At 52.2% G+C, this 25803-nt stretch overlaps 1 protein-coding gene across 1 annotated transcript; it reads right to left on the bottom strand.

Annotated features, from left to right (window-relative positions):
• Positions 1-3838: 3838 nt before the first annotated feature.
• Positions 3839-13327, bottom strand: Gprin2 (G protein regulated inducer of neurite outgrowth 2). The gene is made up of 2 exons (XM_028878344.2): positions 13102-13327; positions 3839-7727 (listed from the first exon to the last, which is right to left on the bottom strand). The coding sequence occupies exon 2, from the start codon at positions 7719-7721 to the stop codon at positions 6360-6362; it is 1362 nt and encodes a 453-aa protein (XP_028734177.1). The 5' UTR covers positions 7722-7727; positions 13102-13327; the 3' UTR covers positions 3839-6359.
• Between the last annotated feature and the right edge of the window lie 12476 nt (positions 13328-25803).

Below are 25803 nucleotides of genomic sequence, written 5' to 3'. Positions count from 1 at the left end.
TGCCGTGGGTGCTGGAAAGAGCTTCTGCTCTCAGCCCCAGTTCCAGGGCAGGAGGGGACTCAAGAGCCTGGCCCAGGAAATCAGGCAGTGGCTTTGAACCAACTGCACAGGCATGCCAGAAGATTTTGTAGTTAAGACCAATAACGTCTTAATGTAATATCTTAAAGCCCAAACTAATGAAAAAATAAACGGTAAAATCTCTGTTAAAGCATGGCTCTCCTTGCTGACTTGGGCCTCAGCAATGCTCTGCACTATTGACAGGCCAATGATCTGTGACCACATTCCTAGCTGCTGCCCTGCCCAGAGGAGTGTCCGCCTCAAGAAAAATAACCCATGCACGGTGAGTTTAGGAATGGAAACCCGCACAAGAAACCTTTTCCCTCCCTCCCTCATACCCCCAGCTCTACGATAAGGAAAGCAGAAACTCTTCAAAGTAAAGCATCCAGGAAGCATACATACAAAATGTCACCCATGCCCACTGTCTTCTCAGACCTTCCTTTAAAACTGAGTGAAGAAAAGCAGGAACAGGGCACAGACAGACAGCTACCGTGAGGACAAAGGGGGTGTGAGGTGAGAAGTCCATTCTCTCTTTGCCCCTGGGCTCCAGCATCCCAGTTTAGCTCTAGGGCAGCATGTGGAAAGTTCCAGCCGACAGAGGCTCCTTGCTTCTGCCCTACTCAGGTCTAGAAGGGAGATGTAGGCAGATGGCGTCAAAGTCAGAAATCTTCTGACCCAGTCTCTAGACCTGACTTCCTGGATAGGAGCCCAGTTCCACACAGGAAAGACACAAGGATAGCAAAGTGTTGCTATGCCCACCCCAAGGAGGCTCAAACCACACCCAAACCTATCAAGCCAAGCAAGATTCTGAGCATTCAAAGGAAGAGATGACCCACCTCAGGCCAGCAAGTGTGCCCAGCAAACCTAGAACTCCTGGGATGCCCTTCTAGTCAGCCTGGAGTCCTTGCATTCACCCAGCAGGACCACTGACAAGCAATTTCTTCTTCTGGCCCAAGGCAATGGGGAAGCCAGCAGAGGGTCCCCAGTGAGGCCTCCCTCTAAGGGTCTGCTCAGAAAGCATTTTGTAAACACAGTCCTTTAATGTGTGTCCAGAAAGAAACAAAATAGTGGAGGAGAAGGGCTTACCCCCCCCCCCAAATCAAGGACACTGAGACCCAGACCAAGCCTTGGCCTAGGGTAAATGCTCCAGATCATAGGAAGAGAAAGACTGAGGTTTGGGGTGACAGAGTCAAGGCAGGACAGGCCCCTGACATAAACTGAAGGAAGCTCCAGGGACAGGGATATTGGGACAGTGGAGAGACAAAGTGTTCTAGGGACAAGAGGAATTGAGACAGAAAGGGGAAGAGTCGCTGGAGAAAGAACATGGAGGGGAAGCGGGTAGGAGGCCACCTTGCCCTGGGCTGCACACACAGACACCTGTGTAAAAAGGGCCCTCCAGGGTTATCCTCCAGAAAGACGCTGTGAAATGAACCGCCCCAGGCCAAGGCAGGCTGGGCAAGTCCACGGGTACCTGTAAAAGGGAGCACACTTCACAGCTTCGAACCCCCAGTTCACATCCCCTCCTAATAAAGTGAGGCCACAGACATGGGTGTCAGGATATCTGTTTGGAGAGCTCCTGTTTCAGGACCCAGACCTGCCTCCCTGCTGCGCTGTCTCTGGCTGGCAGCGAGGGGGAGGGTGGCCCATGACTCAGCGTGAATCCTGCAGAGTCACGGCTCAAGGATAACAAAGGTGACATGTGCCCAGCTCTTGCAGAAAGAGTCGGACACTGCCCAGCTGCCCCAACCCGATCCGCCTGCGACACTTTGGTTTGTCTTGGTTTTTTAACAAGTTCAACGTTTCCAGGTGCCCTTACAGTTCTGTGACCACAGACCCAGCACAAATCCTGTGTTCTCCCAATCCTACAAGTCAACATGGTTCTCGGGTCCTTCTAGGGACTCCCTCCAAAGCAGGTGAGCAAACTGTAGGGCTCAACGAGGTTTCCAAAGACCAGATATTAAGGAGGTTCCTTGCTGACCCTCAATGTCACCTTCCAGGAAACTGGGAGGTTAGGCCCCATGTGCCAGGAACAGTTTTTAGGAGGCTAAGCGGTGTGCCAAGGCTGAGCGTGGAGCTGGCCTCTGTTCCCCAAAGGACAGGAAGATGGAGTCGTAATCTTAGCTCGCTCATCTCCAACAGTGTGTCAAACAGAAGCAGGTGAAGCAGGAGGAGGCAGACCTGCTGAGTGAGGTCCCCCCCTACCCCCCACCCCGTTAGGCCACACCAGCCTCCTCCTCTATTGAAGGAGAGGGTCCTGGGACTGGACTTAGGTGATGTTGATTTTAACAAATGGGCCTTGAATGACTCCCCCATGATGTGTGCGAGGATTGTGGGGGAGGGGTGCTGGGGACCATGAAGACAAAAGAGTAATCCAGTGCCACGCTTTAGACACCACAGTGGCCCTACCCGGCCTGACACATTGGATGAGCACTCATAAAGGACTAGTCATAGCTTCAGATGATAAAACTGGGCCAGGCCAAATGACAAACGAGAAAGAACTCAACATGGAGAGATGCCAAGCTTCACCTTCAATCAAGGTCACCTGGCAGCACAGGTGAACTGTTTCTAACCGTATCCAGAGGAAAGGCCTGGGCGGTCTGTGGACCCCAGGCGGTACGGACTGGGTGATGGGCCGATGCAGGCACAAATGCACATACCTGTGGGTACACAGCACTCCCTTTGGGACAGACCTTAGGGCTCCATGCAGAGGGCTGCCTCAAGGCTCCTGGAGCTTCCTAGCTGCACACCCAGGAGCTAAACCCCCCGGGGTCTACTCTCCACCCTGGGAGACCCAGAGCTCTGCTGTGGGTCTAGACTGGCCTCAGGTCGCATCCTTGCTTGGCTTCTGTCCTTCCCTACCTTATTCTCCTCGCCTCAACAGACCGGTAGGGAGCCATCTCCTCCTCTGTGTGGCTCTTGGAACCGATTTCAGAGGCTCCCCAGCCAGAAGGCACATGTCCTTTACAGGGCACAAAACCGGGGGTGAAGAACCGGGGTGAGGCTCTGAAGGAGGAATGTTCACGGAATGGGATGTGGGCTACAGGAGCAGCCAGGCCAGCAGCGGAGAGCTGGCAGCCGCATCCTGCAGCCATGAGACCCTGGGCAACACCAGTGTGTGAGCCCAGCACTAACTGGAGCCCAGGTTACACAACTCCATCCCCACAAGCCAAAAATGAGCTCCTGCTGCCACACCGCTGGAGAGCTGAAGAAGTCTCAGGTCTCCGGGGCCGGGGCCTTGACCAAGATTTTATGCACATCAGTGTGAATCCAGAGTCCAATCCCCAGCTCTAAACCCCGACGCTATGGTAGCCCACCCCAAGCCCAAATTATTAGGACCTACATGGGGAGGCCCACGTCAGCCACTGTCAAATAGTAACCTAACATATCCAGGGGACAGAGACTGGGACAGGTGATGTCACAGTGGAAGAGGGCCCTTCTCTACCCCCTCCCCGCCCCAGTACTGTGACCACCAGCAGGGAAAGAGCCTTCATTTAAAGTGGTTCCCTGAGAGAGTGATGCAGCCTGGAACCAGACAAGGCCTGTACTCCTTGTGTGCTACCCACAGGATGGCAGTCCTGGGGGGGGGGGGGACCCAGGAAGCCAGGCTTCAGCTGTCCAAGGCCCAAGGTGCCTCAGAAGGAGAATAATTAGACAGAAGGGGGTAACCCCAGAAGACAGAAGGTGGAAACCTACCAGGACACAGAGCCCTTAAATTCTGGGGTTTCTGCCTCAGGACAGAATTTACCAGAACAAAGGAGACAAGACTAAGCATGCCCAATGCCCCAGTTCTGCCAAAGCTTAGCAAAGCTCTGATCTCTCAACTTGTATTTATTTTTAATTCAAACGCAGACAAACATAGACAGTGAGTCCACCACCTCCAAGGGGGACCCCAAATGTCCCGCCAGAAATCAAGAGTACAAGAGCAGAGGTCTATAAGGAAAGCCAGTGACCATGTTCAGCAGCCCCTGGTCCAGTACCCAAATCAGGCCTTACCCAGGAGGGCGCCCATGAGGAACTAAGAATGGGGTCCAGCTCAGAAATTCAGTCAACAGGTGCCACAGGCAGACCTGGGAACAGGTGCTGTACAGCTGAGCTCGTGGGTGCTCCAGGGGTTTCAACCACCACACAGGCTGGGCTGGGTTCTAGCACCATCATACAGACGTTTATCAGTCAGGATGAAGTGGGTGGCTGGCTGGTCTGTCCTGACCACAGTGGGCCCACTCTGGCTTTCATCTGGGTACCAGGCACAGCACGGGACTTGCAGGTTGGCACAATCTGCCCAACAATGAACTTGAGAGCTGCATGTGGCAGAGGAAGGTCTTGCAATAGGTCTCACTATCAATAGGAAGCCCTGGCATGCTTCCCTTCATGTGGACCTCCGGACCACCCTCGCTTGTCCCAGAAAGTGGCCTCACTGTCTTCCTGCTCTAGATGAAAGGATCCCAGCCTCCTTGGCTTCTTTTCACTGAACAGACTGTACACACGGGTGTGGGAATCTTCCCCCACCTCCTGCAGATCCTGTCAGCCAACCTCCCAGCTAATGAACACCAATGGTACCTGCAACAGTGGCTCACCATATTTCAGCAGAACAGACATCTCCAACCTGTCTCCACGTCACTCACCTGCCCAGGCCCTCTGTGTCAACAGCCTTCTCAGCTGTGGCCCTGTATGAAGGTGGCATTGCCCCCAGGTCCCCAAAGCTATCTGCTCACTCCCATTCAGGCTCCGAGGCTGGGCTGCTGCTACCCATGTGTGGAGGAGATGAGGTGGCCATATGCCATACCCCAGTGCACGAAGTACTTGCCTTGTATCACACAATAGTCACATGTGCCCAGAACTTTAAGGGGTGTGCTTGCTCCCTGGAAAAGGCACAGTACCAGCAAGACTGATGCTCCTCACCCAGAAAGCCAGCCTGCCTTGCCTGTTCCTTTGACCCACTGACATGCCATTCCTGCTCCAAACCATAAGCCACGATGCAGAGTTTTCCCTGCTTCAGTGAGCACCAGACCTTGCAGATGGGGCAGATAAGCCATCTTTCAGGCCCCAGGGTCCCAGGAGTGGCCTCAGCCCCGCCCCCTTGCCCAGCTTATTAGAGCTTCAGTCCTACAGGAACATGGCCAAATCAGAGGCCCTGATTCTACCTAACCCCAGAGCTATCTCACATGCTGACCTGAGGGGCTCTATCCCAGGAGCCTAGGATCTTCAACAGACTCCCCCAGTCCTCCTTGGGTCTTGAGAAGCCCTTGGGTAATAAAATCAGGCAGCTAAGGCTGTGCCCCCTCTCCCCACCCAAATCTACTGGCCCCTACTGCCTAGCCCTTGCTGGGCCATTTCTAACCCCGACATTGAGAGCCTCTCATCTCTAGCCGTTGCCTATCTGGTGGGAACCCCAAGCCCAGCCCCCACCCCACCCCCGGCCAGCTCCTCCCAGAAGAACTGCACCAGCTAGGATAAAAGCCAATGGGGTGGGGTGAGGAAGGCACCTCTTTCAAGTACTGCAACACATCTGGGGACAGGTGGCCACCTGGTCTCCAACAGTGACCTGCAGGGGCAGGCTTTTGCAACCCCCCTCCAAGTGATAGACACACAGCCCTTCTGTAATGCTCTGGTCCCTGCACTCTCCATGGGCACTGACTGTGTCTCATTCCTCACAGACCCTCAGAACCTGGCAGAGATCATGCATTCAATTAGTCCTTCCTGTCCCCAGGCCAGCACCAGGGCTCAGCCAGCCCCAGCTCTAAACCTTCCATACTATACCGAACTGTCTACCTCAGAGCTCACCAGCTAGATCCTTGCCAGACTTCTGCTGTGACATCTGAAGAGGGGTGAAACCTCAACAAGGTAGGTGATGAGCACAGGATATGGCAGGCAGGAGGCCTCCAGCAATGTCACTTCTCTAAGGACCAAGACAATCCCCACCACCTGGACCTCCTGCGTAATGTCACAATTCATTACTTCCTGGCAATGCTATTAAAAATAAAACCACCAAGAGTCCTGGGGGAGTAACAGCACAGTTCTGAGGACGGACTAAACCAACGGTGAAGTGCTTTTACAGGAAAGAAATCAGGATTTTGCTGATGTGCAATGCAAAAACCCTGTCCCAAAGTCCAGAGCCCAGAATGGAGATGCGGCTCCTGGGAGTCAAGCCCTTAAAAGACAGCCCAGCTGCATGGAACGGCAAGCCCAAGGCTGATGATGTTCAAGTGAGAGGGGTGGGTTCGGGTGACACAGGGTCTCCGCTGTGACTGTCGCTGGCGTAGGACCAAGTCTAGAGTCAGGGCCAGCTTCAGGGTCACAATTCCTCATTCGGGCGCAGCTCCAGAGCAGCCACAGCAGCTGGGGCGCCTCAGCGACTGCATGACAGCCCGCAGGGGGCCCCTGCGGCCCTCTGCAGATAGGCTGTCCTCACTGGCTGGTGCCTGCTGCAGCTGTTCAAACTGCATCTCCAGGTGCTTCTGGATGGCAATGCCAAGCACCTCAGGATCCACCGAGGCTCCATATACCTCCCATGTCATGCCCTCAGCATCCCATCGCACTTCCCTCACTGGGGATGAGGCCCGCTGAAGGCCGGACCCCAGAATTACCTCTGGGAATATGTTCAGAGTCTCGGGTGCTTCCAGGGACGGGCTGGTAGCCACAGCCTTGCAGGCTGCCACTGGAGCTACCTGAACCCCAGCATCCTGGGCTGATGCCACACCCAAGGCCAAGTCAGTGGCTGAGGTCATGGTCCACACATCTTTGGTCCTGGAGCCAGACTCTGTGGCTAGCCCTGTAGGCCCCCAAGGGTGGACACAGCAGTGAGGGTGCCCAGAAATGCCCCCAGGCATCTTACAGTGGAATTTCATCCCACACTGAGCCTGCAACCCAGACTCACTCACTGATGCCACCAATTTGGGAAAGGCCAGGATGCCTGTGGCAGGCAGGGCATGGCAGCAACCACCAGCTGCAGCCTCCCTCACAGTGCAGAGCAGAGCGGCTGGGGGCAGAGCATGGCAGGTAGAGAGCTGTCCAGTCGCTTTGGGTCCACCCTGGGGACTGCTCATGAGACCAGTTGGACCTTCCAGTTTCACAGTTGGCACCAACACCTCCCCCTCCCCCAACATGCAGGCTGATTTCGAAGTCCCGTCCTCTGAAGCCAGGTCACTTTGCAGGCCTGCAGGGGTCTGGCCTTCTTGGCCGGTAACACTTCCAGGCTGCAGCTGAGCCCTCCGGACAGGTGAGCCGCCAAGGGCAGAACAGCTGAGGCTGGCCTTCTGAGCACTGCCATGACCCCGGGTCTGGGTACTGTGGACTAAGTCTGAGTGGCTCCTCTGCACAGCTGCCACACTGGGGGCCCGTAGGCGACACAGGTCTCCGATGCCCATGGTGGACACATTGCCAACGGTGCTGCTTCTCCAGTGGCCTCCAGCACCGGCCTGTGACCGAAGGCTCGAGGTCTGCGCTTGCTCCGTGCTCTCAGTCTGGCACCCCTCTTCCTCCAGAGTCCGGGGACCAGCGCTGGCCTCACCTGGCTGTGCCTGCCATACAGTGCTGCTGGCACTCTTGCGCAGCTCTGGCCTCTGCTCCTGGCCTTCGCACAGCAAGCTGGAAGAACTCTGGGACAGAAGCTGTGGGCGGGGACTTTGGGGTTCCCGGGCACCTGGTTCAGGGTGGCTAGAACTCATGGTTGCCTATGAGAGAATAGAAAAAAAAGGAAGTGAGTGAAGCCAAGTTGGGTGTTGGCACTTCAGCTGCATCCTTGTCCGAGCTTACACTGTGCTAGGCACACTGAGGAAGCAGCTTCAGTCCCAGGCGGCCTGGCTGGTCAGAGCCGTAAGGGTATCAGACACACACCAGACACTTCAAATCAAGGCTTGCTGTGGGATGCATAGATGACACTGCAAACATCTAATAATCACCACTCCAGACGTGGGCCTGGAGACCACCACCATGCCAGCTGTTTACCATACTTATGAGACAGGTGTGGGTATGGGGGCCAGTGGGAGGGGAACCCAAGAGTGGGCATGTGGCATCCTAAGGAGGCTTTGGGAAGACAGCTCTCAGCCAATCAACACAGAAAGACCGCAGATTTAAAGCCAGCACAGCTGAGTATTCCTGGGACTGGCGGCATCCACTTGAACAGGGACTGGGGCCTCCTGGGTACAGAGCAGGGCCTCAGAGAAGGATTGTGGGGTGAGGAAGCAATGAATACCGGATATGCTGAGAACTTCCCTGGTTCTCCTCGTACCCTTCTCCCGTCCTCTCTAGCCTGACCTACTGAACTGGGACACATCTCAGACCGTCTTGTCAGAGGCGAAGGGAAACAGGTTCCTGACTCTCGCCCTAAGAAAGGGAGACATTGCAATCAGCCCTTACTGCCGGCCCTCAGCCCATTTGCTCGCTCATCGGCTGCCATTTCCTGAACCCCTGCTGAATGCTGCAGTCGCTGTTCTGAAGCTGGGAACGTGGCAATCATTTCCGGCTATTCCTAGGGATGACCATCCAGCAGTGAGAAAAAGATGCCCAATGGCAAAAATCAGACATACCCTCTGCAAAATGTCAACTCTCTTCCCAGTGTGCCTACTCCAGCACAAGATCCCCCACCACCCCCGGAGCTGCCCAACTCATCACAACCCCCTTCCCACCTCACCATCGCCCCCTGAGAACCTTTCCCGGCTGGCCCAGCTGGGCTGCCTCCGTCCCTGGTTTAGCATCATGGAGCCTGAACAGAACGCTCTGGCTGACCCTCAGCCTGTCTCCCCAGAGCCCAAAGTTAGCAGAGTCGGGACTATTATGGTCTGTTATTTACCATCAGATTAGCGCTTTGCCCTGACGCGCAGCTGGCATTCAGAGGACAGCTGCCGCATGGCAGACAGAGAGAATGAACTCCAAAACAAGGCCATGGAGGAGTGGGCCAGGCGCCCAGCACTGCCTGAGGAAAGGCCCTGCCAAGGCAAGGAACGCGCAGGGATAGCAGGAGAAAACTTTCTGGAGAATTATCATGGAAACGGAGGCTGGGGAGAGAGGGAGGTGCCCAGAAGTACGAGCAGATAGTCGGATGACACAGGAAAGTGACAGGTAGGTCGGGACATGGGCAGGGCCAGAGGGTCAGGAGAAGTGGGCCAGCCCAGCCCTTGTCAAATGGGGAAGATCACCTTGGGACTCCCTGTCAGGAGGGATGGGCTAGAGAGGCAAGGCAGAGGCAGAAGGCGACAGTTTTGGTTTAGGCAATCCCAATCCTCCCCACCTACCTTAGGCAGATAAAGAGTGACAGGAAACCAACCACCCAGCCCGGTGAGCAAGGCCACCCAAAATGGACCGTGGCAGCGCTCCTGAACTCTGCTTCTGCTATAGAATTAGCTCCCCGTCTCCAGTTCGGAACAGTATACGGGGAGTCTTAAAGCCTAAATGCAGAGACTGTGATGGAAAGGCTAACCCTTGCCCTGCGCAGTAGGGTGGGCGCCAGTCACGTGTGGCCCCTGAGCACCTGTCAGGCAGTACCGTGACCGAGACACTGAATTTCCAATGAATAACGTAAATAACTGGCTGCATGTGGCTAATGGTCACCGTATTAGGCCAAGCCACACTGAACAGCCAGTTAGGTAAGTGGGAGTGCCCCCCATCCCAGCTGTTCCTCGGGTCCAGAGCCAGACTGGATGGGGGGTAAAGAAAGGGCTCTCGCCCACGGCTGCCCTCAGGGAGCGCTCACACCCAACCAACAGGGGTAAACCCCAAAGCTGGTGACAATGGTGACAGTAATGGCTTTGGATGCTGCAGGCCCGGGCCACAGGCTTTGCAGACACTGTCTCTCTCATCCCGCTGTCCCAGCGACCTCATGATGCAATCCATCATGCCCGTTCTACAAATGAGGCCACAGCTCAGAAGCTTAGTGACCTGGCCAAGGGCACAGGGCTAGCCAACGGCTCCGTGAGGGAGGGCCTCTGAGCGGTGGGCAGCTCTCCGACCTGACCACTGTAAACACCTGCAGTTCCAGTACCTCTCCTGCCTCTGTACTCCCGATGGTGTGCACGACACGCCAAGGGAGCAAATGAGTGGGAGCAAAGCTGGACCACCACCCACCCACTTCGCCTGATTCTTAGGCTCCATGGAGTAAGGAGGGCAGAAAGACCTGCAGACTGGCCACCAAGTGGCATCTGTGGGCAGGGAGACAACCACCCAACCATGGGGTCTGAGAGCCCTAAGGAAACCCCATCAGAGGAATCCACCCAGCCCTGGGTGAGATCCACTACTTTGGATCCTCCTAGGGAGTAGAACAATAAAGGACAGGACAGTCCCTTGGCCCCCAGAGGAAAGAGGTGGGACAAGACTGAGGGAATCCCAACCCCCTCCCCAGACACAGCCCATCCCCCAGAGAGACCAGCAACCACAGAGACCCCAGTGGGAAGCTATGTATCTACTGGTAACCTCATTTATTCCACCACTCTACAAGTGGCCAATGACAACACTCAGCCCTGGAGCAATTGAAAACTGTCAAGAAACAGATGCAGATGGCCAATGTAAAGCTCCCCAGTGTATCCACCACCCTCACATACAGCAAGCCACCAATGACATTCTGAATTAAAAACCCTAGCTTTGCAGAAACTTCCAGACTAGCTTAGCCAAAGAGATCTACTTGGTCAGAGGCTCCAATATTTGCCCCAGCCCAGGAATCTGGGCCTTAGGAATGCTCAGTAGGATGGCCAAGGTGCCAACTCAGACCACACTGTGACATGTATGTAAACTTCCCCTTTTAAAGCTAGCTAGTCCTCCTACCCCACAAGGTTGCTGGGAGGACTCATCATGATGGCATGAGGTAGTCATCTTTTCCTCCTCCCTCATCAATGACTTGAGGCCACAGCATTGAAGGAATTAGCACTGGGAAAGTGCTAGAAGCCATGACACCTTTTTAGGAAACCACCAAGCTGCCCAACAGTAGGCTTCGTCTTCCAGTTCTTGCTGCCTTCAACCTATCTGTGACATTACCAGTTTCCCCAGAGCCCCGTCATCACACTTAGATTCCCAGGGCCTATTTTAAACCTTCATCTAGGTAGACTGTGCATGTACACAAGGCTGAGGTTACATGCCACATGCCTAAAAAGCCATGTTACAGTCCTGGGCAGGTTCTAGTTTTACCCAAAAGAGATCCTGGGATGCAGCTGGAGAGATGGCTCAGTGGTTGATGGCACATATTGCTCTTGCAAAGAACCTAAGGTTCCCAACACCCATGTTGGGTGGCTTTCAACTATGTGCATCTCCAGCTCCAAAGGGTCAGATGTCTCTGGTCTCTGTAGGCATCTATACTCACATGTATGTACCCACACACAGACGCTCTCCTGGGAAGATGTTTTAGCATAACATAAAAGGCAGACGTATCCAAGAGCATTCGCGTTAAGAAATACCTTGATGTCCTTTCTCTGGCCTCGTTTAATGAGAAAGTTGTGATGACTGCGGCTGGTGCCCTGCAGTCGCTGCTGGACTGTCCTGCTGCCTCAGGTTCTACTGTCAACAACTAAAGAATCAACCACCCTCACATGCAGCAAGCAGTCATTATCATTTTGAATAAGCACCCCCCAATTTTCAGAAACTTCCAAACTAGCCCAGCCTGAGACTGTTGGCTTTACTTGGTCTGATCCTCCCCCAGCTGAGAAGTGCAGGCCTTTAGGATGTACCCAAAAAGACTTCCAAGAGGCCCATCACAGACCACACTATGTCAACCACGCTGAGAAGTGCAGACCTTTAGGATGTACCCACGAAGACTTCCAAGAGGCCCATCACAGACCACACTATGTTAACCATGTAAGTACTCTCCTCTTAAGCAGCAGGTGCTTAGATGGCGGCCTCTGTGTCCAGAAAGCCACAAAATGAAAAGCAAGTCCATAAAGGAGGGAGCAGGGGATGATCAGAGAACCAGGACTGGTCACAGTACTAAACCACAGAAGTTACTCAAGGACCCAGTAGGTATACCCCCTACAAACCCCTCAGATCCCTTGTCTAGAAGGGTGTGGCCACCTACAGCAGGTGGTTTGATCCATTCCAGAGCAAATAAAGGGCCTAACAGAAACACTCGTTGGGGAACGCAGCAGGGAGCATTCCTAAAATGGTTCAGGGGCTAAAATCAGCCCCTCATAGCTTCTAGCCTCATCAAGATGACATTGTGCCTAAAGACAGGATGCAGAGAAAGGGTTCTCCGGTAAGTGTGGGGCAAGAGCCTCCAAGATGCCACCCTGCGCACCATGGGGAGATCTAAAACCCTAAGAGTCTCAGAGACTGCGCCTGAGCCAAGCCCTGGGAGGGTTTGCTCACTCCCTTAGAGGTGCTTCTAGTGGGTCAGCTACCACAGCACGGAGGCAGCCCAGGTGGCCGCTGTGATCCCACCTGCACTCCCCAGCACAGTGCCCCAGCATGGGCACATGCCTCACAGTGGTCACCCCAGAGATCAAGGCCAGGCCGATTTGCAGTGTGAGCCTGCAGGAGAGAGCGTTCACACACAGCAGCAGCACTCTGCATGCCAAACACAGGCCGCCCCTGCTGCGGGCAAAGGCCTGAACGCACCACACAACCACGCAGCCTCCCTGGCCAGGACTCCCTTCCCTGCACCTCCAGTGCAAAGCCCACAGGGGTCTTTGGGAGGAGGACCCAAGACAAGCCCCAGAACTAGGCTACAGACCTTCCCAGGACAAAGGCAGTGGCTCAAAGGACATGGGGCAGGGAGCTCGCGCGGGTAGGGATGCTCCCTGGCAGGAGGGCGGGGTGTTGGCAACAGAGGACCGGGGTGGGGGATGCGGATGGGAGAGAGGAGGAAACCGGGAGGGAAGAAGCAAAGGGAGGCGGGGTGGAAGCCGATGGACACAGGACCGGGGCAGAGAAAAACAAAAATCAAACAAACAAAAACACCCGGAGGCTGGGCAGAGGAGACATGGAAAAGAGGACCGGAGAGGGCAAGGGGGAGGCGACGGTGCAGAGGAATGCGGCGCAGGCAGCGGTGAGGAGTGGGTTCAGGGTTACAGGAAGGGGCGGCGCCGCCCACCCACCCCACCCTAGCACCCACCACGGCTAGCCTCTCACCCTGTCGCCGCCGCCGCCTGGGCCGCGCAGGCCGACGGAAGCGCTGCTCCTGCTGCCGCCACAGGTGCCCGGCGCCAAGATGGAGCCGGAGCCGCACCGGGTCTGGCCCGCCGAGGTGCAGCCGGCCGCGGAGCCCGCTCTGCCAAGGGGCAGACAGGGAAGCTGGCACCGGCACCCGGTGCAGGGGCGCTGGAGGGTGGGGGGCGGCTCTCTCACCTGGGCGCGCCCCGCCTCTCCACTGCCACAGCGTCCCGGCCCCGCCCCCCGTCTCGGCCCCGCCCCCCGCCCGCTCTTCCAGGCCCCGCCCCCAAGAGCGCCCAGCCCCCTTCCCGACCCCTTCTCAAGGCTGTTTTCCCACTGTGGGATCATCCATCTTTGCATCCCTCTTGGCACAGCCAGCCGGTGTGTTCCAGTCTCCCGCCCCGCAAAGGGCGCCGCTACCCTGTCCCAGTCTCGGCCGTGTTCCACCTAGCATGGTTAGCTCCTCACAATCCTCCAGGTCCCTTAGAGCTTTGCCCTCTCAACCCTTCCCTCTGGCACCAGGATCTGCACACTCTTCCCTCAACACCCTGCCCCTGTGTCCTTTTCATCCTGCCCTACCTTTCGCTCAGTCCTCAGACCCTGCTCGAGAGACCTTTCCCCCAGGTCCTGCTCTCCTGAGGCCTTGTAGTTCCACAGCTACTAGTTAGGGATCAGCAGGCCTGGTTACTACAGTATTATCTTCTCTGCTCCACACTCACCTCAGGGGAAACCCAAGCTTGACCCCAGACCTTTCAGGTTTACGATCTGTCTAGTCCTCAGAACACCTGCCCAGGCCCCAACTTCACAGTTTTCTTCCCCAAAGTTACATCCTCAGCCACGACCTTCAAGGTCAGTATTCTTGATATCATGTCAACCCGTCCACTCCAGGACCACTTCCATCCTTACCCTCTGACCCAATGCAACTGAGGCCTTCAGTTTCCCAGTCTGCTCCAGAGATGCCAAGAGCTGGCATGCACAGTGACTGCCAGGGGCACAGACCTCACTGGAGCCTGGATTCTTCTCCTATAGTGTCCCGGAGCCCTGATATTGCCGTCCTTCAGCCTTCCTTGTCTCTTCCTAAAAACTCCACAGACCGGCAATGCCTGGTCCCTTGGGAGACCTAGGATCCCCATAACATTCCTTCCACATCGCCAGACACACGGGACAGGAAGCCACCCTACCCACATCTGGCCAGACCCAGTCCACCTTCAAGGAATTCCTGGTACCCTGGTACCCAGGGCCACATGGTAAGAGGATCCTGGGCTTCTTCTGAGTCCCAGTGTCACCCTCCCTTGTTGACAGTAGTCCCGGGGACCCCAATATGCCTGGGATTGTCTATGCTCCTTTGAGACAGTTATGGGGAGCCAATGCCATCTCTGTGCTGGGGCATCTCTATGTTCTCAGAAAGACCTCGATTTTCCTGGTCACCCCTTTCCACCAGGGTCTCAACGTGTTCTCTACAGTTCGGCTATCCTGGAAGAGATGAGCACAATAAAAATAACAGGGGTATCCAAGCAGGGCCTCAGGTTCTTGCTTCCCCACGACTCTCAGCCTGCTTGAGGGATGCTGCCCAAAGAGCCTATATAAGATTTCTGCGCAGGGTCACTGGCCAATGCCTGTCAGTCCCAGAAATCACCACTCTTCTCATACTCATATTCCCATTCCAGAGAAGTCACTTGAATCCCAACAAGGGATGAGGTTACATGTGGCTACACTGACCGCCAGACCCAGACCCCAAGCCCTGGGCTCCTAGGTACCAGGGCATCCGGACAAGAACCTTGCCATATATGCTCCAAGGAAGCCTGCTCAGGGTTGGATGTCAACAGATGTCTGCCATACTAGATACAGGCAGGCATGGTCTGGTTGGACCATACCACCGGGACCTCTGAACATCACCTTGCACTTAGCCTCTTGGCTCACTGGTCCCATGGCTTGGCAAGGAGGCTGCCCTGGATATAGTAGTGACCCAGGGAGAGCCTGGGATAGGAGCTTCCAACTTCCAACATATTCATTTACTCTGCGATCTCACACCCAGGCAAGACTGTTCATCTCTCTGGGAATTAGTTTCTTCATCTGATAAGCAATGGCAATTACCTCCCTATCTCAGGGGCTGAGAGGAGGCTGGAGTTATGAAAGTGTCCTGTGCAATGTTCTTGCTGCTGTCACTCAGCTGATGACATATTTACCAAGCCCCTCCTGTGCTGGGATCTGGAGGTACACGCTAGGACTGTCGGGAGTGGGGAGGGACAGGAGAAGACAGATGTCACTAGAAGGAAAGATGAGGGCCAAGAAAGCTATTCTTAATTTACATGGTTTTGTTCCCTTTATTCAGTTTTTTGTTTGTTTTTGCCTTTTTTTAAGACCGGGTTTCTCTGTGTAGCCCTGGCTGTCCTGGAACTTGCTCTATAAACCAGGGTCGCCTCTACCTCACAGAGATCTGCCTGCCTCTGCCTCCTGAGTGATGTATCAGAATTTTCCCAGGGGCCTGCCCTGAGAAAATCCTTCCCAGAGTCCTGGGGAAGACACTACGTCCGGCGTGGGATTATCTGAGGGAGAAGAATCTCTTTACACCATGCTCTTTCATCATCTGTTCATTTATTTCTCTAAAGACAAACACAGAAATCTACACAGCTTCAGTTCCATTTGGACACTCAGTTCCTCTCTGTCCCCTCTTTTTCTGTCCTCTCATAGGTGTAGTAATAACTAAGCTCTTATGCTCTTGATCTCATCCTCATCTTCCATTCCTCCATCCTCCATCTTTCCTTTCTCTTCTCTCCTGACCTGATTCAAATCCACCTACAGTCTGCAAAACTTTTCCCTGCTCCTTGCTCCTCAGCCCAAGTCAGTCTGCCTTACCATCTGTAGAAGCTCTGCCTTGTTCTCTTTTCTCCAGCCAGGTGACTCTAACTGGACCAGGAATTCTGCTCTAGTCTTCACTGCACCTGGTTATGCAAAAAAAAAAAAAAAAAAAAAAAAAAAAAAACCTCTTTTGTCTTGAGTCAATAGGATGCCACTAGGCCTGAAGAAAAGGGATGGTCTGGGCTTCATTTGCATAAGAAACAAAGCTATGCATCTACAGTCCATCTGTCTTCTAGGCTCTGTAGGGGTGTTACCTAGTAGATCAGCAGTAGGTCTGAGAAGCTTACACTGTTTGCCATATGGCCTAGTAGTATAAGAATGCACAAGAATTTCATAGCAGAAGACAGCTGATATATCAAAAGCTGAATAACACCAAATACTCCCTGATAAATGGCTTCCTCTAGAAAAATTCCTTGACCTTTCTAGGTATAAATTTACTATATACAGCTGAATCTCTATAATATATTCTTGCAGCATGCAGCAGTGGTGGGACTAGAGGAGTGCACCACCCCTGCCCAGTCCTTTGTTTGATTTCAATGTGCTGTATAGTGCCTTGTTGTCACACAATTAATTCTGGTTAAGTTAAGCAAAAGGGCTGTGTGTAGGGAGAACACAGGAAGCACCACTGGAAGCTGACTTCCAAGAGCCAGCTTGTCTCCGCAAGACAGGAGCCAGATGACGCAATGCTCCCTGACGTAGCACCCTGTTACTGCCTTGGAAGGCAGCACTTGGCTCCTATCTGAGTTTCTTTTCCTATTGCTGTGATAAAATACTCTGATAAAAGCAGCCTGGGAGAGAATGGGTTATTCTATCTCACAGTTCTAGGACATAGTCCACTATGGCAGGAAGTCAAGGCAGTGGGAGCTCGAAGCAGCCGCTCACACCATATTCATAACCCGGAAGCAGAGCACAGTAAATGTACACTAATGCTTGGCCCACTTTCCACTTCAATCAGTCCAGGATCCCCTGCCTAGGGAACTGTCCCATCTATAATTAAGATTGATCTTCTCACATCAATTAACTTAATCAAGATAATCTCCACAGACCTTACCAGAAGCCCATCACCCAGGTGATTCCAGATTCTGTCAAGTTAACAATTAACACTAACCATCATAGCTCTTCTGTAAGAATGCCTCCCTGGAGCCCATCACTCCACTGAGAACACACATGCACACAAACACACACACACACTATGAACGCATGCAAATACACACATACATGCATGCAACACTAGCCATCATAGCTCCACTGTGAGAATGCCTCTCTGGGAACCCCATTGCCCCAATGAGAACACACACATACACACACAAGCATGCACCCACATGCACATGCACACACTCCATGCTTGCCCTCAAAAGAGGAAGGGAGGTAGAGTGGCGGAAAACAGACGGGGTAGTGTGTATGGTGCTGAGTTGAGCATGTTCAACAGCAAGGGAGTCAGATCTGCAGAGAGAGAAAGTGAATGGAAACAAAAGCATGGGATCACTGCTGTGTAGTCTCCAAAGGGCTGAGATCCAGAGTGAGTTGAGGAGAAGGAAGGGCAGGTATCTTTCCTGTTTTTACTGTAACAGGAGCAAGAAGAAATAGTACAATAGTAAAGGAAGGGTTCATTCTCTTTCCTCTTGGTAACCCTGACCTAAAAATATGATCTAAAAATCTTGAAATCTAAAAGGCTCGAATACTAAAATCGTCTTGACCCTGTTTGACTAGCCTAGGGCAAAGGAAAAGAGCTCTTCAGCGGGAGGGTGGGTCAGTGTGCGGTATCTGCAGTAGTGTTAGAAGGGACGATGAGTTGGAATGGACCACTGTGTCAATGATTGAGGAGGAGAAAGCTTCAGCAGATTCTGGTTTGCTAACAAAAATAGCCCTACAATGCAAGACACCTTTAACCACTCGCTCTACAAATACAAGACTAACTCTCCAGGTAGACAATAGGCAGGGGATGGATGGATGGATGGATGGATGGACTTATCCAAGAATACCTATTCCACATTAGTTAAACTCTACATTTTTCCTGAGTCCCAAATAAGTAGGAGTCCCAGGTTGTGAGCCCAAAGTTCATACTGGACAAATTTATAAGTGCCTTCGCCCCAAGGCCTGCATTATGGGGAGTTCAGAGAGACTGACGGCAGATGCACAAATGGACAATTGGATCACAGCAATGGAAGGAAACACAAAGGTCCAGGGCACACAAAGGACAGATTCTAATGACATGCGTCCCAGCTCCCCACATTCCCCCCATTTCATTTAAGCACCAACCCCGAGACGGATACTGCTGACCAACCCTAGTCTACTCTCTCCTCATTTATGGAAACTCCTCTAGCCAAGAGAACTATCAGTAACGCAGACTACATTTCCCAGGTACCATGATACAAGCTGTGGGGGTGTGTTCTGCCCCACGATAGGCGAGCAGAAGCAATGTGTGCAGCTTCTTGCTTATGCTCTTCAGAAACATGTGCTCTATTCCTTCCCTCTGCCATAAATGCAATGAAGATGTGATGAAGCTTGTTTATACCATTCCAATGAAGACAGGACCCTAGAGGTATCAGAGCCAATGCCCCAACAATGTGCTGGCCTATCAGCTCTAGATCATTTGTGACAAGATTTTACATGAAAGAGAAGTTGGCTTCTACTCCATGTCAAGCACTATTTGGGACAGGGTCTGTCTTCCAGAAGGAAAGCCTATATACTAATAAATGCAGAGTTTATACCTGGAAGAGATACAAAGCTTGTGCTGACTACTTTTATGTCAATTTGACACAGAGTCATTTGAGTAGAGAGAACCCCCATCGAGAACATGTCTCTACCAGATTGGCCTGTGGGCAAGTCTGTGGTCCATTTTCTTGATTGATGATTAATGCAGGAAGGCCCATCCCATCATAGGTAGTGTCCCCTCTGGACAGGTGGCCCTGGGTTCTATAAGAAAGCATACTGAGCAAGCCAGGAGGAGCAAGCCAGTAAGCAGCTCCACAGCCTCTGCATCAGCTCCTGCCTCCAGTTTCCTGTCCTGTTTGAGTTTCTGCCCTGACTTCCCTCAGTGATAGACCGTAATGTGGAAGTGGAAGCTGAATAAACCCTTTCTTACCCAAGTTGATTTTACTCATGGTGTTTTATCACAGCAACAGAAATCCTAACTAAGACAAAACTTAAAGTTTTTAAATACATTCAGGAGTTAGGCTGGAAAGCTAGAAGCTCGTGCTGGGTCATGCCACAGACATGGTACACCTGTCCCTACAGTGCTCAGAAAGTCACCCTTAGCCTAAGAGAGAAGATTGGGAACTTCAGAGAGTTGGCATCTCTCCACTGTCCCTTGCCCGCCTGTAAAGGCCTGCATGAGTTGGAAGGAAGAACATGGACAGAGCTCACCGTGCAGAGGCCGAGGTGGGAGAGAATACTACAACTTGGGGAAGACATGGAAGAAGTCTCTAAGAAGTCATGTTAGCAGGTCAAGTATGGAGGTGCCTTTCTCCAGCCATTTTGATTAAGGGTCTCTAAGCCTGACCATGCAGCAGCTGAATGGCCAAGACCAGTCCAAAGCTGTTCCTTCTAAACCAAGGTGAATATTCATGCTGATGTCAGGTTAAGGGCGTCATACACAGAACATGGAATATCCAGTCTGATCAATAAGAGGCCATGGCTTTCTGGCTTAATTCCATTGCTTGCCCATTCAAAACAGTGGAAGCAAACAGGTAGGAAGGCAGCTGAGCTTCTAAAGGACGCATGTTAACAAAGAGCTTCTCCAGGAAGAGCCTGTGTTTCTGTCCACTTAAGCATCCCCACCCCATTATCGCCAAGGCTTTACTGACAGGAAGGCTACAAAGATGTGTGACTCTAAGTGAACACAGTTCAATGCCCACTTCAGATAGAAGATGGGACATAGAGGAAACCACAGAACTGATTAAGTCAACTCCCAAGGAAAACTTCCAGAGAGGAAATCATCACTAAGGGATCTGTACCACCACCCTGGGAATCCATAATTTTAGCTCACCAACGTCTGACAACTCCTGCCTTCCTTCTTGATGGGAGCTCCCAATATTCATAGCCCGTTCTTACTAACATTGGTTTTCTGAATGAATGATACCATGACCGTATCATACCACAGCACATGCAGACCCGATGGGGCAGGCAAGCTCTCCCCAGACTTGGAGCTAGTTGTGAGCCCTGCATGGAATCTCAGGGCTGTCTTTCCCAGGGATGGGACAGATATAAGAAGGACAGCACACACAGACATTTGACTGGCCTAAAGGACAGATGAGTTGAGATTGTTAATTACTCCCCAGTTGCCTTTATCTCCTTCTGTTCTTAAAGAGAAGATTTTCCTCTGTGGATAATAGCAGGGTGTATTTGATCATCTCCCGGAATCTATGTTTGGCCAAGTCACTGAACAGCGGATCTGAAGTGAAGAGAGCCAATTCCTTTAAGCAGAAAGGGTAATCCTCCCCTCTGCCCTTTCTATTGCTACTGAGTGGGCAGTGGAGATGTTGGGGAAAGGCCTAAGCCCACACAGATAAACAATGCCTAGAACAGTGAAGCAACAAACTGGAAATCCCTGGCTTTCCAGGCTGCTTGCCTGCCTGCAGGTGATGGAGAAACTTCTCTTGCTTAAGCTGTCTGATATGAAATCTCTCTTCCAGCTGTTCAACCTATATTTTAAAGATTAGTCACCCGTTTCTCTCCTCTCCACCCAAGTGCTGTAGGAGGGCCTCAGAGGACAGGGGTGTGACTAGGCAAAAAGCCAATCAGGTGATCACCTTACCCTGACTATAGAGACTATTCAGGACAAACATATCTCCCATTTAGAACCAGCAATATGAAATTCTTTGGAGGATCTGAGGAGGGGACACTCTTTTCTCTAAGGGTGTGTGAGCCCTAAAGCTGCTGCACCCATCTTACACAAGGCCAACAGAGGAGAGGCTCAGAGAATAACAAAGGAAGAACATCCAAGTCTACACTGGATGGAGCCTTCAGTCCAGGGGAGACTAAAGCCTAACTCGTCCCTCCATCCCTCAACTACAGACACAAATTGTTTATTTAATTTTATTTAAACTTCTCTGGAAGAGATTTCTATCCCTTGCTTCCAAAAATGTCATTAGTGACACGCTTTTATCAGCAGCCTCGGGAGGATCACAGCGGCATCACAGACCAGGATACAAGCTCAGACTTGAAGCGTAAGTCAGAGACCACAGAAGCTTGTTCAGAGACAGAAATCAGTTGCTCTAAGGACGCGTGTGGACTTGACGTAGAACTAGACAGTCCTCAGGACTGAGTACACAGAGTCAGAAATAGCCGCAGTTCCAGCCCTTCCTTCAGGGGCTTCCTGGTCTGCCTTCCTCCTGGCTTTGCTCCACGCTGTTCTCTCAACCACAGGGCGCCCTCTACTGATGTCTGTTGTTTTGAAAGCTTAAATGTTAAGCGGGTGACTTTTGCTTTTTTAAAAAAATACTTTTAATGTTGTTTTGCCTGCGTGTATGTCTGTGTGAGGGTGTCAGATCTTGGAGTTATGGACAAGTGTGAGCTGCCACGTGAGTGCTGAGAACTGAACCCAAATCCTCTGGAAGGAAGAGCAGCCAGTGCTCTTAACGGCTAAGCCATCTTAATGGATGCCTCACACTTCCCCTGGAGCTAGGAATCTTGCTTCTGAGGTCCTGCCAAGTTTCTCAAGTCACAATTCGAAAAATGACGAATCCTACAGACAATGGTCACTTTTAATGTCGAAGATAATGCACAAGTTATTGTCAGCTGATGAGTCAGCGCTTGAATGTGGTGACTTTTATTCAACGGCCCTGTGATCTAAGATGCGGCCATCTACTGACTGTCTTCCCTGCTAGGGCTGTGAGCATGGCATATATCTCTGCCAACTTGTCTTGCATGCCTACGGAGAATTCTCTTACCAGTCAACACTCGGATTTCAAGAGGCAGGTGCCAAATCAAATTGGCCACCGCAGTGCAGTTACTATTCTTTGGGTCTTATAAGTCAAGAGTCCAGGAGAGCCGGCTTCAGCTGGAGCCACACAGGCTTGAATTATGTCACTGGAGACTGGTATCTCACCATCCTTTGAGCCTCTCAGCAACTCCTAGATTGTCTCCACAGCTTCACATTAGTGAGGATAATTTAAAAAGTTCCAAGCATACCAAACCATTGTGTTAGTTACTGTTGTTATCTCACCCAACAGTTGCCCGTGAATTCTGAGTTCAAGTCAATAAACTGAGGTGGGCTGCCAACCACTGAGGCCTAAGGGTGTGGTGCTCCAGCTGTCCATGTGGATTAGCCTGTCTTTGGAGTTAAGGAGAAGAGGGACCACCCAATGACATGGCTTAAGAATAGGGAGCACACGTGGGTTTTATCATCAGAAAAAGCAAAAGTGGACTCTAGACGGGCAGAGCAGCAGACATCTTCCGCAGTCTGTGCCTTTGCCGCTCAGCACTCACGCATCCTCCTTGCCGTAAACTCAGCGCCCAGGCTGCCTCCCTCTCTCCCTTCTTCCACTCTTCCCCTCCTTCTTCCTGTTCCTCTTTCCTCTTTCTCCCCTTCCTTGTCTCGCCCCTTTTCTCCTCTTCCTTCCCCTCTCCTTTTTCTTCCTCGAACTCCTCCTCCTCTTCCTCCTCCTCCTGCTGTGTCGTCGGGCTTGTTTCAAATCGGCAGTCCTCCTGTATCAGCACCCCAGGGATTACAGGTGTGGACCACTTCACCCGCCACTTGTTCATGTTCTCTGTCAAGAACGTGCTATCATGTGCCCTCTGAAGGCTGTGACAGAAGGAATTCGGGCACTCAGTCGCTGCTGCGCCCAGGCCCAGCTCCAGAATCTCGGGGGATGCATAGCTCCTTCAGAAGCCTGGAAAGAACTGGACCAAGTGAGGGTAGAGCTAGACTGCAGGACCTGATTGGTGAGCCCCTCAGAGCTCCAGTCTCAGTCATCTGGATTATTCCCCTCACATCTCAGGCTGAAAGCATCTGGGCAGCCTACTCTAACCAGGGGCTGAAGAGCACATGGAAGAGGGTCACACTAAGAAGGAATCGAGGATGCTGAGATAACATGGGACATCTGACTGCACCTGTCTATTCCTCGATAGAGACAAAGACAGCACTGAGGAGCCAGGAGTGAATGCCTGTAACTAGAGTTTTCCTGCCTGGCCCACAGTCAGGACAAATCTCTCTCACCCGCCAGTCCCACAGCCTCTCAGACCCAACCAAGTAAACACAGAGACTTATATTGCATACAAACTGTATGGCCGTGGCAGGCTTCTTACTAACTTTTCTTATATCTTAAATTAATCCATTTCCATAAATCTATACCTTGCCATGTGGCTGGTGGCTTCCCGGCATCTTCACATGCTGCTTGTCATGGCGGCGGCTGGCAGTGACTCCTTCCACCTTCCTGTTCTTTCTTTTCTCCTCTCTGTTAGTCCTGCCTATACTTCCTGCCTAGCCACTGGCCAATCAGTGTTTTATTTATTGACCAATCAGAGCAATTTGACATACAGACCATCCCACAGCAAGCGGCTGGATCCCTGGGCTCATCAATGGCAATTCTGGTTAAGAAGCTCTCACTAATCCTTGGGAGCTGTAGGCTGCCAGTTCTTGGGGAAGTGAACACCAACACAACCTTCACTTGGGATAACTGGACACTGTATGTGCCTGTTGGGTGCAAGATCATGGCTCCTGGCTGGTCTGATGGTGATCTTGCTGATGACCACATACATGTGCATACATACAGCTAACCACCTGCTTTGTCAGTATAGGCAAGGACAAGCTCCAGTCACATATACTCTGTGACATACATTATCAGCACACTAACTAAACAAACGCTTGTTTCTCAATCTTACTGCCATCACAAGAGGGCTCTGTTCTTCCTGGGGGCTTCTTAACACCTGCTTTCACAACCTCCACAGAAAAACATGGTAAATCAAGCATCCACTCTTGAAGCTTCCATTGGGAGGTGACAGACATTGCTTCTATTCTCATGGGTCCAAATAAGTCACATGTCCATTCCTGATTCTACAGGGGGCTTTGTACCAACTAGTGACGACCCCCATCCATCTGCCTTTCCCCTTCCTCCTCACCGTGCCTCCCTCCTGACAGTCGTGAACAGCATGTCCCCTGCACAGTGGTCTGTCCCTGCCCTTGATCACTAATTAAGAAAGTGCCCTACAGGCTTGTCTGCTTGTCTCCCCTCCCCCCCAGACAACTGGAGTTTCTGTCAAGCTGACATGAAACTGGCAGCACACCTCAGAAGAATAGCTGTGGACCCTGAAGGAGATGTGGGGAGACTCCGTTTTGTTGTTGGTTCGGTTTGGTTTTTTGAAACAGGGTTTCTCAGCATAGCCCTGGCTGCCCTGGAACTCACTCTGTCTACCGGATGGCCTCGAACTCACAAAAATCTGCCTGCCTCTGCCTCCCATGTGCTGGGATTAAAGGCCTGCGCCACCACCGCCCAGCGAGCCTGGGTTTTGATAAAGGAGTTAAGCAGCTGTAGTGCTCTGGGCTGCCAATCGCATCTGCTTGCTAGTTAGGAACACGATCCTTATCTATTGGGTAGTTTGTCGTTCCACCTGAACCCATCCCTTATTATTTACCTTTTCTATGCTTGAAGTTTCTCTGTGTTCGGATTCACGCGCAGTAGAAAGACCTTTAGGCCCCACCACACCAGGTTTAATCTGGGGTTGGAAATTCCTAGTCTTGGGGGCTGTTACCTCACCTTTTGAAGTCTTGGCTTTTTATTTTATTTTATAATGGCACACAGTCAGTCGTTCCCAGAGTCCTTTTCCCTTGACCAGCTCCCCCCTGTAAGATTGAAAAGACCAGTCAGTCACTCACTTTCTTGGTCTCTCCTGAATCTAGCATAGCTGTGGGTGGTCTGGCCAACAAAATCAATGCGGGATAAGACTCAAGATGTGCAACCTGAGGCCATGTTGATGCCTGTGGCCTGAGCAGCCACCTGAGGCCATGTTGATGCCTGTGGCCTGTGCAGCCACCTGAAGCCATGTTGATGCCTGTGGTCTGTGCTGCCACCAAGGGCCATGTTAGAATCTGTGGTCCTGTTGCAGATGAAGGTCATTTGATGTCCATGGCCCATGTTACTGCTGAAGGCCATGTGGATGCCTGTGGTTTGACTGCTACGTGAAGCCACGTTGGTGGCTATGGCCTGTGTTGCCTCCAGAGGTCATGTTGACATCCGTGGCCTGTGCTGCCATCGAGGGCTGTGGTGGTGTTGGTGGCCCGTGCTGCAGTAGAGGGCCATGTTGATGTCTATGGTCTGTACTGCTACTGGGGACCACGCTGAGGTCTGTGGCACATGCTGACACCGGAGAGACCATGTGGATGTTGGTGGACCATGCTATTGCCACCATGGGGAAGTCCATGTTCTATGCACCCCAATGGTAAAGGGCAAGGAAGCTAGTTTTGTAGTGGTATAGATGACTGGAGATTCACAGTTGGGAAAGGGGGACATAGAAGACTTCTGTGACACCCTCCACCCCCACCACACCCTCACTGCACCCATACCATACCCCCACCACACTGCACCCCACCACCAAAAAGTACCAGCCTAGACAGAGGTCCATTGAAGAGAACTCTAACATTGTGATAAGGATGCAGAAGTGTAGTTCTCCACAACTGATGACTTATGGAGGGGGTGCAGGTGGGGAAGGACCCAGTTTTCTTTAAGGGACTGGCCACTGGGAGTTTGACCATGCTCCACTGAGTATGTGGTCAACACAAATTGCACTATTTTTTCTTTTTCTTCTTCTTTCTTTCTTTCTTATTTTGGGGTGGATGTCACATGGTGGGGATGTGAACCTGGGAGGACTGGAAAATGAGTGTGA

This window comes from Peromyscus leucopus, chromosome 9 (assembly GCF_004664715.2).
Source record: "Peromyscus leucopus breed LL Stock chromosome 9, UCI_PerLeu_2.1, whole genome shotgun sequence".
Classification (NCBI taxonomy): Eukaryota; Metazoa; Chordata; class Mammalia; order Rodentia; family Cricetidae; genus Peromyscus; species Peromyscus leucopus.
This window is presented reverse-complemented; position numbering and strand designations above follow the sequence as displayed.